Raw genomic sequence first — 16476 nt, forward strand, 5'->3', positions numbered from 1 at the left:
CTTTCGTCTCTCCGTAGCCTCCCTTATCTCCTCCTGCTCTCAGGCCCTCTTCAGTAATTGCTCTGCTTCCTCATCTCAGCAGGCCTCAGGAGCACGCGTGTCCTGCTCGTGTGGGGTTGAGGCCTCATGGTCGCCCCATCCGCTCGCCCGTCTGTCGATGTCGTCCTTGTTCAGCTCCTATGTAGGCAGTCGTATTAGTGAGACTTCACAGACGGGGCCTCTGACGTTGCTAGGAGACACTCTCACAGCAAACTCCCTCCTTGCTGCAGTGCTGCCTGAGCCTTGAACACATGGCTGGCTTCATCGACTGGGACTGGTCTCCACAGCTCTGCCTGTTCACTGGCTGTGGTCTTCTGTAAAAGTCTCCATGTGCTGTAGAGAGAAGCACCCTGGAGGAGGGGTGAGACGGCACTCACTGGGTATAAGGACAGATACTTAGCATGTAGTTGGGGATTGTGCTGATTCATTAAAGTGTTGGCTTTATTTTCTTGTCCAAGATCCGTGACTCCCCTGGCTGGCTGGCTGGCTGGGTTTCCAGTAACAGGCATGATCTCTTTCCTGCTGAGCAAGTCCTTAGGTCCAGTGAGAGTTGTTGGTTACCTCCAAGCGTGTGGGCCACTACTGCCCCTCAGCATTATTGGATCATACTGGTATTTGATGTGGTTCATGGGCATAGAGCTGGGTAGAAGAATTGTTGCTTGTCACCCTCTGGAAGCTTGCATGATGCCTTCTGGTTATTATAAAAGCTGGTCCTCAGGGAGGAGGCATTCAGGTCCCTTCCTGCTCAGGGGCCTCTAAACCCTGTGTCTGCAGTGCATGTTGGTGTCAACAGAAACAGGAGCTGAACTTCCACCCCTGCTTGGCAACCAGGGGCAATATCAATAGTCCGTAACATTTTGGGAGTCTCTTTGACAACCCTGACCAACAACTCCAAAGAGGGCTTCTCCTGCCTAATATTGGGGGTTTTGTTAGGTGATCTTTGGCTCACGGAAGGAGCACTGTCAGCCTACAGATGAAAATTTCATTTAACCTATATATTTATTTGTACATGGATTTGCATGTGTTATTGTCATTTCAGTTAATAGTATGATTTCTTAGGACTTTTAAAGACATTCTTGCTGTTAATTTACTCTTCCTTCTGCATTTAACTCCTTCCTAGTCCCTAATTAGAGCCCCCTTCCTTTTCTGCAGTCTGATCATTTGTTCTCTGTACATGACCCTTTATAACTGATTAGATCTGCAAGTACCTTAGCAAGAGCTAACCATTTCCACTGCTCTCATGTCCAGCCTAACCGTTGCCATTGTGCAGTTTACAATCTCTTTTAAAAACGTGTTTTGTGTTTGTATGTGTACATACGTGGAGGTCGGAGGATAACCTACAGGATTCTGTTGTTCTTTTCCCTACCCCCTTGGTGATTGAACTCAGGGCATCCCTCCTGTTTGGGCAGCAAGCACCTTACCACTGAGCCATCGTGCTGGCTCTGAGGTTTGCAGTCTTTCTTCTTTTCCTAGTTTCTCCTTTACACCTAGTGTTGTGCTCAGTTCAGTCTTCAGAGAAATGATTCCTAAGTTGTCTCTGTGTTCTCAATCATATTATTGCTTAATAATTCACAGCTACCTCTCGTCCAAGGCCCACAATTGTCATGCCATGTTCTGTTGTGTCTCTCTAATCTTTCACAGTGTGCACCAACTATCTGGCAGTGAGATTCCTTTTCCTCAGTACAATCATCAGATCCTCTTGATACCTTCCTTAAACATCTCTAGAGAGCTCCTTCTAGCTCTCGCTATCCCGTCTGCTGTCTTTCTTACTAGTGTGGTGAAATGGACTTCATAGTTTGGGCTACTCAGGGCTCCTTTTAGTTCAGGATTTCAAGGTCAGCTTAGGTAACGTAATGAGCTCACTCCATGAGGCCATGGAGGGGTGCTGCTTACTGGCTTGCTCATCATGACTTGCTCAGTCTGTTTTCTTGTAGAACCTAGGAGCACCAGTCCAGGATGGCATCGCCCACAGTGGGCTGGGCCTCCTACTTCAATCACTAGTCAAGAAAATGCCCCACAACGGTGCCTGCAGCTGGATTTTATGAAGGCATTTTCTTTATTGAGGCTCCCTCCTTTCTGATGATTTTGGTTTGTGTCAGTTGACAAAAACCTATTCAGCACTTCTTACCTTTTAGGGCTATGAGACTTCTCAAATTTCCCAAGCTGGTGGGTATATAATCATGTTTCACCATGTTTTAATGTGCATTTGCTAAGTTCTAATGAGGTTGACTAGTAGTTTTCCCACTTGCATTCTTGTGATACATCTATTCATCACTTTTAATCTGTCTTCTTTCTCTTAATGCATTTTAGGAGTTTCTAAAGGTATGTTTTGAGGACTGAATCCATCTTTTTAAAGTCACGTGTTGCAAGTATCTGTTCACAGCTCCTGTCATACCTAGTATTGTTTCTGTTTTCTGTCAGTATTTGTGAAGAGCGGCCGTGGAGCAGCACTGAGGAGATACACAGTTTTTAAAGCGTAGACACTCTACCTTATCTCTGTCTCTGCAGCCCGATCCCATGGAAGCCTAAATGTTGGGTCCATTTTACAGATTTCTGTTAAAAATCTTTCTCATGACTGGTTTATCTTTTTCAGTCAGTTTTGCTAGACTGGGGATGTCTTGGAGAACTGCTGCTTTTTCCAGGGTCTAAGTTTTGCAATCAAAATTGTGAAATTTTTCTTATGTTTATAGGCTGGACCCGAGTATGGTCAAGGAATGAACCCCATTAGCCGCCTGGCTCAAATCCAGCAGGCCAGAAAGGAAAAGGAGCCTGATTACGTTTTACTTTCAGAACGTGGAATGCCTCGCCGTCGAGAGTTTGTAATGCAGGTATCTTAAGCTTCGGAGTAAATGTTTCTGAAATCAGTGAAAAGATTGAGGGATTCTCAGGGTGGCAGTGATGTGGTGAATGCAGACGGGTTCTTGGAAGGTTTGTAGCATTTACACTGTGAAGCATTCATTTCTCTTGGGCTCACCTATCTACTTGGTGGAAGCATGCTGGTGTCAAGGACATGTTAGATGGGCAGCCTAAGGTTTGGAAGGGCCTGTGAGTTCACAGGGGTTATTTACCACAGCTTATCATTTGATGTCTGCCTCTTAACTCTTCATGTTGCAACTTACAGCCAGGGCGAGTAGTCATTATGATCAGAGACGAAGGGGGTTAGAAACAAAATAAGGGTAGATACAGGCTATGGAGATGAGCCAAGGGCATAAGGTTATGGGACGCTGGGAAGTTAGTGCTCCCATCCTGGCCAGCTGACCATGGTGGGAAATGAGGGAGAGACCTATCGTTTTTTGTGCAGCCAAGAAACTTGAAGGCTGGTTGCTCTGTGTGAGCTAGGAGTGAGCCCTAACACCCAGACTGCCTTGTTCTTTTCAAGCCTGGCCAGACACATCTGTGTTTGTCAGTTCAAGCCACAGATGAGGAGCAACCTGGGCTCTAATTGTTATTAAGAAATGCATCCAGGGCTCATGAAATGGCTTAAGTAGTTAAGAGCCTGTACTCTTCTTATAGAGACCCCAAGCCCAGTTCTTAATACTTCATAATGTTGCAGCAGGCAGTTCAGAGCCGCCTGTGACTTCAGCTACAGAGGGTGGAGGGCCTCAGACACCTCTGGTCTCTTTGGGCACCTACACTTCCTCTAGTCACATACATACAGAAAGGCACAAAATACAGACATGAGCACACTTAAAATAAATCTTTAACCAGATGTTGAAAGGTACGAAGGAAACAGTATAACAGTTCTCCATGCAAGTACGACCTTTGCCATGATGGACTCAGCTGGGACTTCTCACTTTTCTCTCTGGATTTCTTTCTCCCTGTATAGAAAATTTAAAGCTAACTTCTAACTTTGTTGTTTCAGACTTACCTAGTACATAGCTCTGAAAATTACAATCTTTTTCTTACCATGATATTCATGAGAAGAATCTTAATAACCAGGCTATACTTTATTATTTTCGAACTTTAACAGTTTCCTATGGTGAAAGAACGTTTTTATAGACCAACCCAAGGATCTTAGCTTTCAAACAATATAGATAACATCAACAGTTGTCTATTAAGTGTTGAACTGTGTATTAGATATTTCAACATCCAAACATGGAACCTTGAATTAATTAATCATTCACACATAAGCTAAGCTTTGCATTCCTGTGTGCATGTGATGCCAGGTATTGGTAAATAGTGGGACTGCCATAAACATTTCCTATGTAGTTGCCGCTCTCCTTTTTTGAGATGCTTCTGTTAGAATTGCTAAGTTACGATGTAGTGATAGCAAACCACTGCTGTAAACCCCAACGTCAAAGCTAGGAATTCTCCTGTGTCTAGACATTGGGACCAAGAGCGCTGTGCTAGCCTTTCCATGAAGTAGAATATAGTAATGTTTTTGATTCTTAGTTCTTAAGAATTCAAGAATCTATTTTGTTAATTTGAAAGGTTGAAATTACAGAATGTTTTGTTCAAGGCAAAAACTTGACCATCTGACCATCTACAGCATAGTAGAGAGCCAATTTGATCAGACATCAATATTTTTTTTTTTTTTTTTGGAGCTGGGGACCGAACCCAGGGCCTTGCGCTTCCTAGGTAAGCGCTCTACCACTGAGCTAAATCCCCAGCCCCTAGACATCAATATTTTTATGTAAAGATTTTACTTGTGGTCTTACAGCATCGGTGAGTCTTGTAGGAAGATGATCCCTGTGTGGTTTGACTTTTATACTCAAGTGATCCTTTGAATGATCATAGTGTTTGTTAGCAAGGAGTGAGAATCATTCTAGATCACAACTCAAAGACGACTGAATTAACTACTTACAAATGAAAGTGTGAGACAGGGGATGGGCGAGGAGGGAAACACCTGTTAGGAAGGAAAGACATCTTTAGAAAGAATCAGGATAACCAAGTCCTCCAAGGGCAGGAGCCTGGGTCGAAAGGACAGCGTGCGTGCGTGCGGAGAGAGTATGTGAGGATAAAGCAGTGGAGACTGGGGCATGACCCAGTGAGGGATGTGGCAGACGGAAGCAAGAAGATGGTCTTCAGCATCTTTGCGGCTGGCTCTGTGGTCTTGGCTTCTGCTTACTTTGGTGAACCTTTTGACACCACTACCCCCAGTCCCCCAAAGAAGTGGAGGAGGCTTTGATGCAGCTGGTCTAATCTCTTCACCAACAATTGTTCCAGAACAGTGTGAGGGCTGGTGAATCTGGGGAACAAGCCAAGCCCTGGGAAAACAGCAGGTATTAGAAGGGCATGGCTGAGGGTGGGAGCTCGTCTTCCACGGGCTGTGTCGAGGTCAGGGTCAGGCCGGCACTGATAGGGCAGGGACTGAGTTCACACTGCCCCAAGGACCCACCAGTGTGTTCACTTCTGCAGTGCTGTTCAAGTGCGGCCCACAGAAGCCCAGACCAGCCAGCAGATGGCCTTTCTCACTGGGAAGAGAAACACTGATAGCTCTCAAAACACTGTACAGACTTAAACTGTGTGGTAGGTTATGGTAGCTACACAGCGATTCCGCAGTGAACGTGTGTGTTCCATGTCTGCAGCAGCTGTCACTTAGGTCATCTACCCAAATTCCTGGGAGTCCATCCCTTTACCAAATGACTTACATACTTAAGTTTAAGTTTTTATTTGTGTTGTAAATCCTTTGTGTTGTAGATCCTGCTTCTTAAAAGTGATTGATTTACTAAACCTTAAAAGTAGCAATGGAAATAGTAGCGTAGATAAAACTGAAAGTAATGCACAGTCAATTATACCCAGCTGTGGATGCCATGTCTGTCCTCTAGTACAGGAATGGTAGCGACTGCTCAGGTCCCACCTTACTCAGGAAGATTGGCCTCCTAGTCAGACCCAGAGTTGGCTACAGTGACTTACTCACAGACTGCAGCTCTGGGAGTACTTCCTCGTACTGCCTTCAAGGCTTGGAGTCTAAGAGAGTCACCACACCCCGTGGACACACCCTATGTAGGTGGGATTCAAACACAGATCCTCTCCTGGTGCAGCTAGAGCTCAACTGTCCCTGAGCTCCTGACCATTTTTCACTAGTATTTTTTCGAAAGCAAAAGTAACTTAATATGTGCAAATTTATCTGCCCCCTCTTATGTTGCTATATAAAAGTTCAGGTAAGTGTAGAAATATGGTCTTACTCTTCTTTCTCAGAACCAGGCTGTTCTTAGCACTCTCCCCACTATGTAAACCCGAGAATCAGCTTGTCAAGTAGTGTAAGATACATGTGAGATTTTGATAGGAATTCGGTGAACTTGTAGACTAGTTTGACACAAAAAAGCATTATAACACCATTGCCTGAAATTTGCGTGCCACATTGTCCCATTTATTAGTATTTTTAAGGTTCATTTATAATTCGTATGTTTAAAGTGTTTTGTGTGCCTGCAGAAGAGGGCTCTGTACCTCTGGGAGCTAAACTCAGAGTTGTGAGCCGCCATTGGGGTGTTAGTGAGTTAACCTGAGTCCTCTGTAAGAGCACCAATATTTTAATGACACTTGGTAGATTTCTTCTTGCCTTTCTTCTTTTCAATTTAGTTTTTATAACTTTGTTTCTCTTAGTATATGCCTCTATAAAATAGTCTTGCTCAGAAAATTTGTATACAAGATGGCTCATATATTATTCAAATGTGTGTGTGTGCTTATATTATGTTTAAATTGCTCATATAAGGTTATGGGAAGTTTTCTGTTCACTAATCAGCTATGATTGATTGAGCATTGTAGTCAATACAGATTTTCTTAATCTCCAAAGCAACAATGACATAGTTGTTGTTATTCCTTCTGTACTCCTGAGGGGCTTGATGTTGAGGGAGTGGTTAATAATGCTCAGCCTCTTATGCAGAGGGAATCTCAGACTCACTTGAAGACCTTTTATTCACTACACTGTTATACTCAGCCATATATAATAACTCTCTTTAGGAACTATTTAATAGAATGTTTTCTGTACTAGACATCGAACCTAGGACCTTGTATGTGTTAGGCAAATATTCTACAGTGAGCAGTGTCCCCAGGCCTAATATAAATTCATGTAAATCTTGAACATTCGTTTAAATGACATCAATATGAAACTCCACTTTCTTAGTTTATTACTGGAAATAAAGAGTGCTAAATGTAGGAACAAACCCTGTACTGATATAAACCTTATCTTTTATTTGTTTAAATGAGTATGGTTTAAAAAATCAAAAGGTACAAGGTTTATAAAACAAAAATGTAAAAGGAGTTAAAATGTATAAGGCCCCCCTGGAAGAGGGGCCCTGAGAGGACGGCCACAGATAGTATGAGGACCCATGTGGTCCCATTTCCACTTGTGTGTATAATTTACATGAGTGAGACTTTCTCTTTCTGTTCTGTTTTGGACTAACCATGATTTTTAGTTCTGTGCAGTGCTTTATAATGTAAGAGCTTCGTTGTTTGCTAATCATGAATTTCTTTAACCTCAATAGGTCAAGGTAGGCAATGAAGTTGCGACTGGAACAGGACCTAATAAAAAGATAGCCAAGAAAAATGCTGCAGAAGCTATGCTGTTACAGCTCGGCTATAAAGCGTCCACTAGTCTTCAGGATCAGCTCGACAAGGTGAGAGTGGGCATTAGTGCATTGTGCATCCTGTCCCAATGTTAACACAACTGGCTTATTCTGATCTCCTCTGCTTTAAAGTTCACTAGGAGTTTCATTTTTATGAGACAGTAGTCTCCATGTTAGATGTTGCTGGTACAAAATAGCATCTACTTTTGGGGAGGATTAAGTGTTGGCGTAACGATAATTTTAGGATTAGCAATACTAAAATATTTGTATGACATTCATACCAATACAATATTGCTTAACTTACTGTTTCACGAGTCACTTTTGTCTGTATTTGTGCCTTTAAGAACAGGAACCAATAATTGTCTTTGTTTCTGGAATACAGTGAAAACACTGGAAATAAAATTTTTGCTTAACTCTTTAGGGCAGTAATTATATTAGACAGGCTCTCTATAGACTAATTTTTTTGTTTACTTTAAATTTAAAAGTAAGCTGAAAGACCATTTACTCTTTTCTCAAGACCATGTTCATGGTCCTCTCTTCTGCAGCAGTTAATGACATCATTGGCATGACTCAGTGGGAGAGAGGCCTGGGTTTAGGGTTGGTGACAAAGTGGCTAGAATTGAATTAATTTTATTGTTTTTTACCTACCATTTTTTATCTATGCTTATGTAGAAATTATTTCTACTAAGCATTTTGTCACATAAAAATTTACAATAAAACAGGTATAATAATTACCTTTCTAAAAGTAATTTGGCATTGAGCAGAACCTTCTCACAGGACTCTGTTTCAGAATGGCCTAAGTTTTTGCAGGGGCACATTCTTTATGCTTAGAGGGAGAAACAAGACATCTTCTGATGAACATTTAATCATGCTTTGCTTAATTGAGGGTGCTGTGTTGCAGTAAAAATTTAAAAAGGAACATTTTCTATCAGTTCCTGAAAGCTGGATCTGCTAGCCCCAGATGCTACTCTGTCATTCAGTCCACAAGCCGCCCTCTCCTGCAGTTCTCCATTAGTTCTCCATTCAGTCTCCCATTAGCCACCCTCTCTGCGCAGTTCCTAGGCAGTAGTTACCATCACACACACACACACACACACACACACACTCACACACACACTCACACACACACTCACACACACACACATCACACAAACACACACACACACACTCACATACACACACATCACACAAACACACACACATCACACACACACACTCACACACACACACTCACACACACAAATACACACACATCACACACACACTCACACACATCACACACACACTCACACACACATCACACACACACACTCACACACACATCACACACACACTCACACACATCACACACACACTCACACACACATCACTCACACTCACACACACACATCACACAAACACACACTCACACACACACTCACACACACATCACACACACTCACACACACATCACACACACACTCACACACACATCACACACACTCACACTCACACACACATCACACAAACACACACTCACACACACTCACACACACACAAACACACATCACACACACATCACACACACACTCACACACACATCACACACACACACTCACACACACATCACACACACACTCACACACATCACACTCACACACACATCACACACACTCACACACACATCACACAAACACACACTCACACACACACTCACACACACACAAACACACACTCACACACACACATCACACAAACACACACACACACTCACACACACACACACACACCCTCATTCTCCCGGCTCTGCACATTCTCACTCTGCGCAGGCAACAGAACCAGATCCAACTGCACGTTCCAACTACCTCAGCCATTTCTTTCACACACTATGTCCTCTTTAGCCCAGTAAAATCAAAGTTCCAGAAACTTGTAATTTAGCAATTAGATTTACATGTTACATTATCAATCCATAATTTATCTACACAGTAAATTCACTGCTAATTGATAAAAATATGAAGACAAGATAAAATCAGTCTAGTCCCCCTAAATCTGAGCCATCTTCCTACATGGCCTCCATCTTGACCTTCCTCCTCCCTCTCTCCCGCCTTGCAAATCTTTGTCCCCACCTCACTCAACCATGTATTGCCTTGACATCAACATACAGTGCTATGGTTTTTTTTAAACGATTTAAAAAATTCATTCGTCTATGAAATAGAGATTTCAATTCTGTTTGTTTTTTAGCCTAGCTAGTCAATGCCTTTTCTCCTTTAAAAAGTATTTGTAACACAGAACACATGTTTGCATTTTGGTAGATCTTGTTTTAATTTAGCATATTTATGTTGACTTAAAACTGATGAGTAACTTATAAAAATATGTCATAATGAGCCTCTTTAGAGACATTTATTTATAAATGAAGGAAATCTAAACAAAACCCAGTATTTCCTTTACTTGAGAAGTTTGTTTATTTGTTTCTTTTGCATACCTGCTGTATTAGCAAGTATTCTCCAGAGAAACAAACAACCGGATGTGTACACTTGTGCACAGAAGAGTAAAGTGAAGTGCACAGACTTATGCTAAAGAATGCTCTACATGACTGCGGAGGCTTTGGTAATCTGCAGTCTGTAGGAAGGCCCAGCAGGCTGAAGACTCAGGAAGCAGGTCCACTTCTAGTCCACAGACCTTCTGCTAGAGAATCCCTTCCTCAGGGAAATTAACCTTGCTGGCAGCTGCTGCTGCTGCTGCTGCTGCTGCTGCTGCTGCTGCTGCTGCTGCTGCTGCTGCTGCTGCTGCTGCTGCTGCTGCTGCTGTAGTTGTTGGTATTGTCAATTGAGTGCATGTTGTCCTCCATATTGTGAAGGATAATATGCTTACCTAAAGCCCACCAATTTAAATGAGTGGATCACCTCAAATTTCCTCAGAAACACCTCAATTAATGTTTTACCAATACTTGGACTCTGGCTCATACAACTTGACATATGAAATTAATCATCACACCCACACCCACTAAATGCCAGACACAAGTGGACTGAAACCTGGTCTTTACTCTCAAGGAATTCAGCCATTAAGTGTTGGGAGAGTTGTTCTGATCATATTACAGAGAGAGAGGGAGGTCAGTTGTCACTGTCTTAATACAAAGTAAATGGCTTAAAGAATTGTTCATTTAAGGCTTAAACTTAATCTAGTTATGTGCATAAAACGTGTGGAGAATGGATTTGAGCTGAGAGGCTGACAGTAGAGAGGGCAGTCAGAGGCAAGGAGAGTTGTTCAGATGAGCGTCCGAGCAGAGAAACCAGGGTTAGACATAAAGAGAGGAAGGGACACTCCAAGGATATTTTGTATGTGTGTTTGTTAAGATTCATGTACAGGTAATTTGTGTAGTGCATACAGAAGGCAAGAACACCTGCACAAACAGGAACCAGAGAATGACACTGGTATCCAGGCTGAAGAGAGGCCAGAGAGAGAGCAGCAGGTACCCTTAGCCACTGGGCTGCTTCTCTAGCTCAAGCCGTTCTCGTTTTACACTGCTCTTCATCCCACTGTTCCCTTCTTAGTTGGACAATTTGCACTTATTCATCCATCTGTGGTCCTTTCTTGTTGGGTTCTAATTCCTGTCTATGTACAAAGCTATCAGTGAACCATCGGTGCAGTGAGGTGCGGTGGTTAGGATGCTTGATTAGCTTCTGCACAAGGCTCTGGATTCAGTGGGTCAGTGCCTAAGATAAAACAAAACAGCTGCAAGAAGAAAAACAGAAGACAAAGCAAAACAAAACAAACCCAACCCCTTGAAGTATGGTTACTTTCTATTTCTTGACTTGGGAAAACTACCTGATATGTGAATGACCCCAGGCCACTTCTTTAGAAGCCAAAATGGTCACAACACATTAGACTGTGTGAAAACAGTTAGCTCGTTACCAAGTGTATCTTTCTTAAATGTTAGAATTGTTAGTGGTTAGTACTGTTAGACTACTTTATTGTACAGCAACTTCCGTTGTGCAAGGGCTGTCATTGTTAGAATTTCATAGTCAGAGACAGCAGTAATGCCTGGGCAGGTGGTGGGGGCAAATGTGAAGAGGAGAAGATTGTGGCCCAAGGGTATAGGAGCACTAATGGGAGAGTGTGACTGCTTCCTGGTCATGGCAAGCTGCACCTTTGTTAACAGTGTCAACTGTGTTTCACAATTCTTAGTTTTTTGTTTTCCTTCTCTTCTGCAGGTATGTTTCCTTGCCACCTTAAGATGTATAATGAAAAAGACAAAAAAAATCTTTAAAAATAATATTCTCTAACTTATTTGGTAAAATTATATTTTGGTGATACCCAACAAAATGTTTTTCCAGAGTGGACACAGTAGCATTTCTGTCCTTATTTTGATTTTAGGGTAATGAGGACATTCTTTTACTTTTTGAGTAAAAATTACTGATCGTTTTCTATGTAGTACATATTATATGTGGTGGTTTTTCTTGATGCCATACATATGTACAAACTTATATTAAAAATGGAAGCAGCTCAGGGTAGCAGGAGAGGTAGACTAGACTCACTGTGGAACAAGGACTGTGTACTGTTCACACTGGTTATGGCAGCCCCACTCTGGGGACTGATGCAGAGGACACACTCCAGAGCCCCAGGGGGGTTTTTGCTTTTGCTAAGGTGGTCAGTAGGCATTGTTTTAATGCACTCGATTCTGTAGACTGTAACAGCTGACTTAACCTTTCAGACCGGGGAAAACAAAGGATGGAGTGGTCCAAAGCCTGGATTTCCGGAACCAGCGAATAACAGTAAGTTCCTATTTTTTGTGTGATACCCAGTTGGTTGTGGTCACTGGTCACGCCTGGTTCTGTTAGGCTGTGATGCAGTGCTAAGCACAGTGCAGGGAACACGGAGTGACAGTGTCTGCTGTCCTCAAACTGCTGAGTAGCTGGAAGATTGAAACATAAACACTTGAGTCCTTAAGCCAGCGCAGTATGAGTACTATCCATCTACATGACGGTAATACTTTAAAAGTTGTCATTCTTCATTTATATAACATTCTTATAAATAATAAAATACAAGTCTAAAAATCTATTATCTTTCAATCAGTTTTTTAATAGTTCCTAATCCTTAGGTATAAAGTAATTTTCATATAATTATAATATGAACTTTTTCTTTTCTTTTTTAAGCCCAGGCCTTTGTGCATAGTAGACAAGTATTCTGTCACTGAGTTTTAGTCTCAAACCTCATTTATACTATTTATACACATTCACACATATATATGGTATATATAACATATATGATTATATCACATTTATAATACAGTATAAAGACAATTGCTATGCTGTTTGTATTGTAACATACATTTTTATATTTTGTTGAATGCTGTTTTTAAGCCTATTAAGTTAATATTAGATTGAAAATATGAAATTTCATGACTTTTTTCCACCTAATAGTCAGACACTTGAAAATCAACTTACTTAAAATGATTATGACTCAAATCTCAAATGCTTTTTCATTGTACATACATATATTTTCCATTTTAAAAAGATTTTTAAAAATGTATTTATTTTCATTTTATATGTATGGACTTTTGCCTGCATTTATGTCTGTATACCATGTGTTGGAAGACGTAAGATATTGACTCCTTGGTGCTGGAGTTATAGACAGTTGTGAACCACCAGATGGGTGCTAAGAATGAAGCCATGGTCATCTGGAAGAGCAGCCAGTGCTCTTAACCACTGAACCATCTCTCCAGCCCTAGACATTTTTCTTCATATCACATGATGAGAGTACTGTTCAGTGGAAGAGCGCTTGCCTAGTATGCACCATGTCCTAGGCTGGATTGCCACCATCTCAGAAACCAAACATCCCTCCCACCTGAAACACATCCATTTTCCAGTGTAAATCAGTGGATCTCAACATTGCCAAGTCTCATCTCCTTTCTAAGCCTCTGTCATTTAAACACTGACAAAGCTTCAATCTGCGTATTTTCATAACACAGGGTTTAGTCTTTAATACTGGCAGTTCCCACGTAGTGTAAGCGCATGGGAATCAGAAATGATTCTTTTGAAACCATGCTCATAGAACTGAACTCTTGGACTATCAGAAATAACCTCCTTCAAACAGTTTTGTACTGAGATGATAGTACACCTTGCTTACTCTTCTGGGAACAATGTAAAGAAATGGGCAGATACATCCTTGGACTGCATATACAGGGGCTCATACATGGACTGAGCTGCAGTCTTGGAGAAGTGGGGTCAGTTCAGAATCCTTGCAGTTTCTGCTTTATTGCTTTGTGTTTGAACATACTTGCTTGAGGATGTATGGAACACTAAGTTGATTGTGGTTGTACGTAAAGCACTCAGCATGTAGCATCTGTTAGTAAGTTTGTAATGAGTGTTCATCTCTATGCCTTTCCCCTGTTTTGCAAAAAGGATATGATGCTGTTTAATTGACTAGAGATTCCATTCTTATACTTTTTATCAGATTTTTTTTTGCATGCACTTTCTGGCCAAAGAATATATGGGTTATTCTTGATAAGTTATGTTTGTCACTGGTTAGTTTTTTTTTTTTTTTTAGAATGTGAACATCGTGTATTTGAATATGAAAGTACAGTTACTAATCTGACACCTGAAACATGAGAGCACACTGTAAATGACCTGCAAACTGCATTCATTTAATTGATCTTTTGGCCCCTTAGAATTATATGTTTAGTGAGTTTATTTATTTTTTAAAGTTTGGTCATGTTTTAATTTATGTGCATGTGTTCATTTCTGTGAGGAAATGCCATTCATGTGTGAGGATGCCCAGATTCCCTGGGATGGAGCTGCAGGCGAGTGCCTGATGTGTGGGTGCTGGGAACCCACTGTGAGTGTTGGCAGTAGCAGCATGTGCTCTTAGCTCCGGAGTCATTGCTTCAGCCCCCGACTGATTTGTTTATTTTTAATTTTCTGAGGGTTATTGTACATTCTTTGCAAATATAGGAAAAATTACCACGAAAGGACAGTGTGTTTCAGTGGTCAGAAATGTGCAAGGATGCATATTGGTTTTGTTTTACACATAAAAGTAAAAATGATAAAAGTGTTTGCAGACTTCCTAAAGCTGAACTGCTGAGTACTTGGGATCTTCTCAGGTTTGTAACAGTGAAAGCGGAGATTTGCTAATGAGTGTTCCTCCCCCTACCCACTGGTTAACACTGATCGCTCAGATTAGGTCACTGAGGCCAGTCACTACACTGCTTGGCACAGGGTTGGCCCCTATGACTGGCCTACAGCCAGGTAACAGCCTCTTAAACATATCAGCAAAAAGGTAGTCTCTGCTCATGAATTGATCACCCAGGTAAGAAATCAATTCTTAAAAATTAACTTTAGGTTTTATGGCAATGTTTTGATTAACATCGACTTAAGTTGTAAGTGGGTTTTTACCCATGTTAGCATTCTTCAGAACAGGTGTGAACAGGATCTCTGGAGGGTCGTGGGAAGGCAGGCTGCCAGGGCTGACTGTCCCACTGACGTGCCGTCCAGCCTGAAGCATCCTGTTGTGTAAAGCTGGGATCCTGAAGAGCATCTAAGAGGGAGTGTTGCTGTGTGAGAATACTAAACAGCCCTCGTCACTATTTTCCTTCCCAAATTCTTCATTACTTCAGTTTCTAGTGAATCATTATTTGGAAAAATAATACAAAATTAACTTGGAACCAAATGTACTAGAATTAATAGCGAGTACAGTACTGGAAAGAGGACATTTTAATCTGGCACACTAGCCAGCACTCAACTATAAGTAGACAAAAATGTTAATGTACATGTGCATTTAATTTTTGGTGGTGGAAGGCTTTTTAAGATTACCGTCATAAGAAACTGCTAACAATTACAACTAAGAAACAGTTGAAATGATTTTACAAGTGATTGTGATTGCACAGCCTGGCTCCTCAACTTATTTTCTTGGCTTGATGGCCTGCAGCTTTAAATGTGGACCTAATTTCTGTATGTTGCCTGCTTCCTTCGTTTACTAAACTTTATCAGCAGGCAGGCTGTTCTAAGCGTGTGTTTCACCTTTTGAATGGCTGTCATAATTACCGTAAAGAACAGGAACGCAGTACTCTGAAATGTGAAATTTGTGTTAAACTTAACGTAGGGCAATTTTATGCTTGGCAGACACATAAAAGGCTGGGTTTACAGTTGAGTGACTCATTTTAAAGATCTACTGATGGCTCATGGAAAGCTTTGTAAAATATTTAGATACAGTTCAGTTGATAATATCCTTTTTGTACTCACATCCATGTTTCTTATTAATACAGAGCTTTACTTAAAAACATGTTCATTGTTTCTTAAGGTGAACTCGGGCTTAATTCTAAATTGGACCAAGCTCAAAGGTATTCTCCGGAATGTGCCAAATTGATCCAACTAAAAGATTATTTTGAGTCATTTTATTACATTTTTGTTTAACCTTTAAAAAAGTTTCCTGTGAAGTATGTGGGTCTTCTTGGCTTGTCAGAGATGACCCAGAATGGCCCATTGGGACAGAATCAAGTTCTGACTGGCCTTTCACTGACTTAAGGAGTTACCTGCTTTTTTTTTTTTTTTAATCAATTTGTCATATGCAGGTTGCACTAAACGCAGTGCATTCTGAGGCCAGCAGGCCACACCGTCCTGGTGTGTCCATGTTGGACAAATTGCCAAGCTCTCGTGCCCTGAGCACTGTGTTCAGCACCTCTGCTTTTCTCTTTCATGATCATAATCTTCCTGTGTTCTGTTCTGTTTCAATGTAAAGTTTTACTGTTTAGATGTACAGCACTTTGCATTTCCTTTCTGCCTTCCTTATTTTCCTTTCTTTACTGAGTCTCACTAGGGCTTCTAGTACTATTTTTTAAGTTTATTGTTTGACGTTTCATACATGATGTATTAACGAATTTTGATCAAATCTCCCCTCATTCCCTTCCTTCAAATTCCTTTCTACTTCCCATATCATAGTTTGATTTCCTTTGCTA

At 41.2% G+C, this 16476-nt stretch overlaps 1 protein-coding gene across 19 annotated transcripts in view; it reads left to right on the forward strand.

The window, feature by feature from the left end:
• Stau2 (staufen double-stranded RNA binding protein 2) overlaps positions 1-16476 on the forward strand; it is a 245859-nt gene that overhangs the window by 106714 nt on the left and 122669 nt on the right. For all 19 annotated transcript variants that reach the window (XM_087660245.1, XM_087660247.1, XM_087660251.1 and 16 more), the window contains 3 exon segments: positions 2730-2867; positions 7467-7598; positions 12238-12298. In XM_087660245.1, the coding sequence (XP_087516371.1) occupies positions 2730-2867; positions 7467-7598; positions 12238-12298 (331 nt within the window).

This window comes from Rattus norvegicus, chromosome 5 (assembly GCF_021556685.1).
Source record: "Rattus norvegicus strain SHRSP/BbbUtx chromosome 5, alternate assembly SHRSP_T2T, whole genome shotgun sequence".
NCBI classification, from domain to species: Eukaryota; Metazoa; Chordata; class Mammalia; order Rodentia; family Muridae; genus Rattus; species Rattus norvegicus.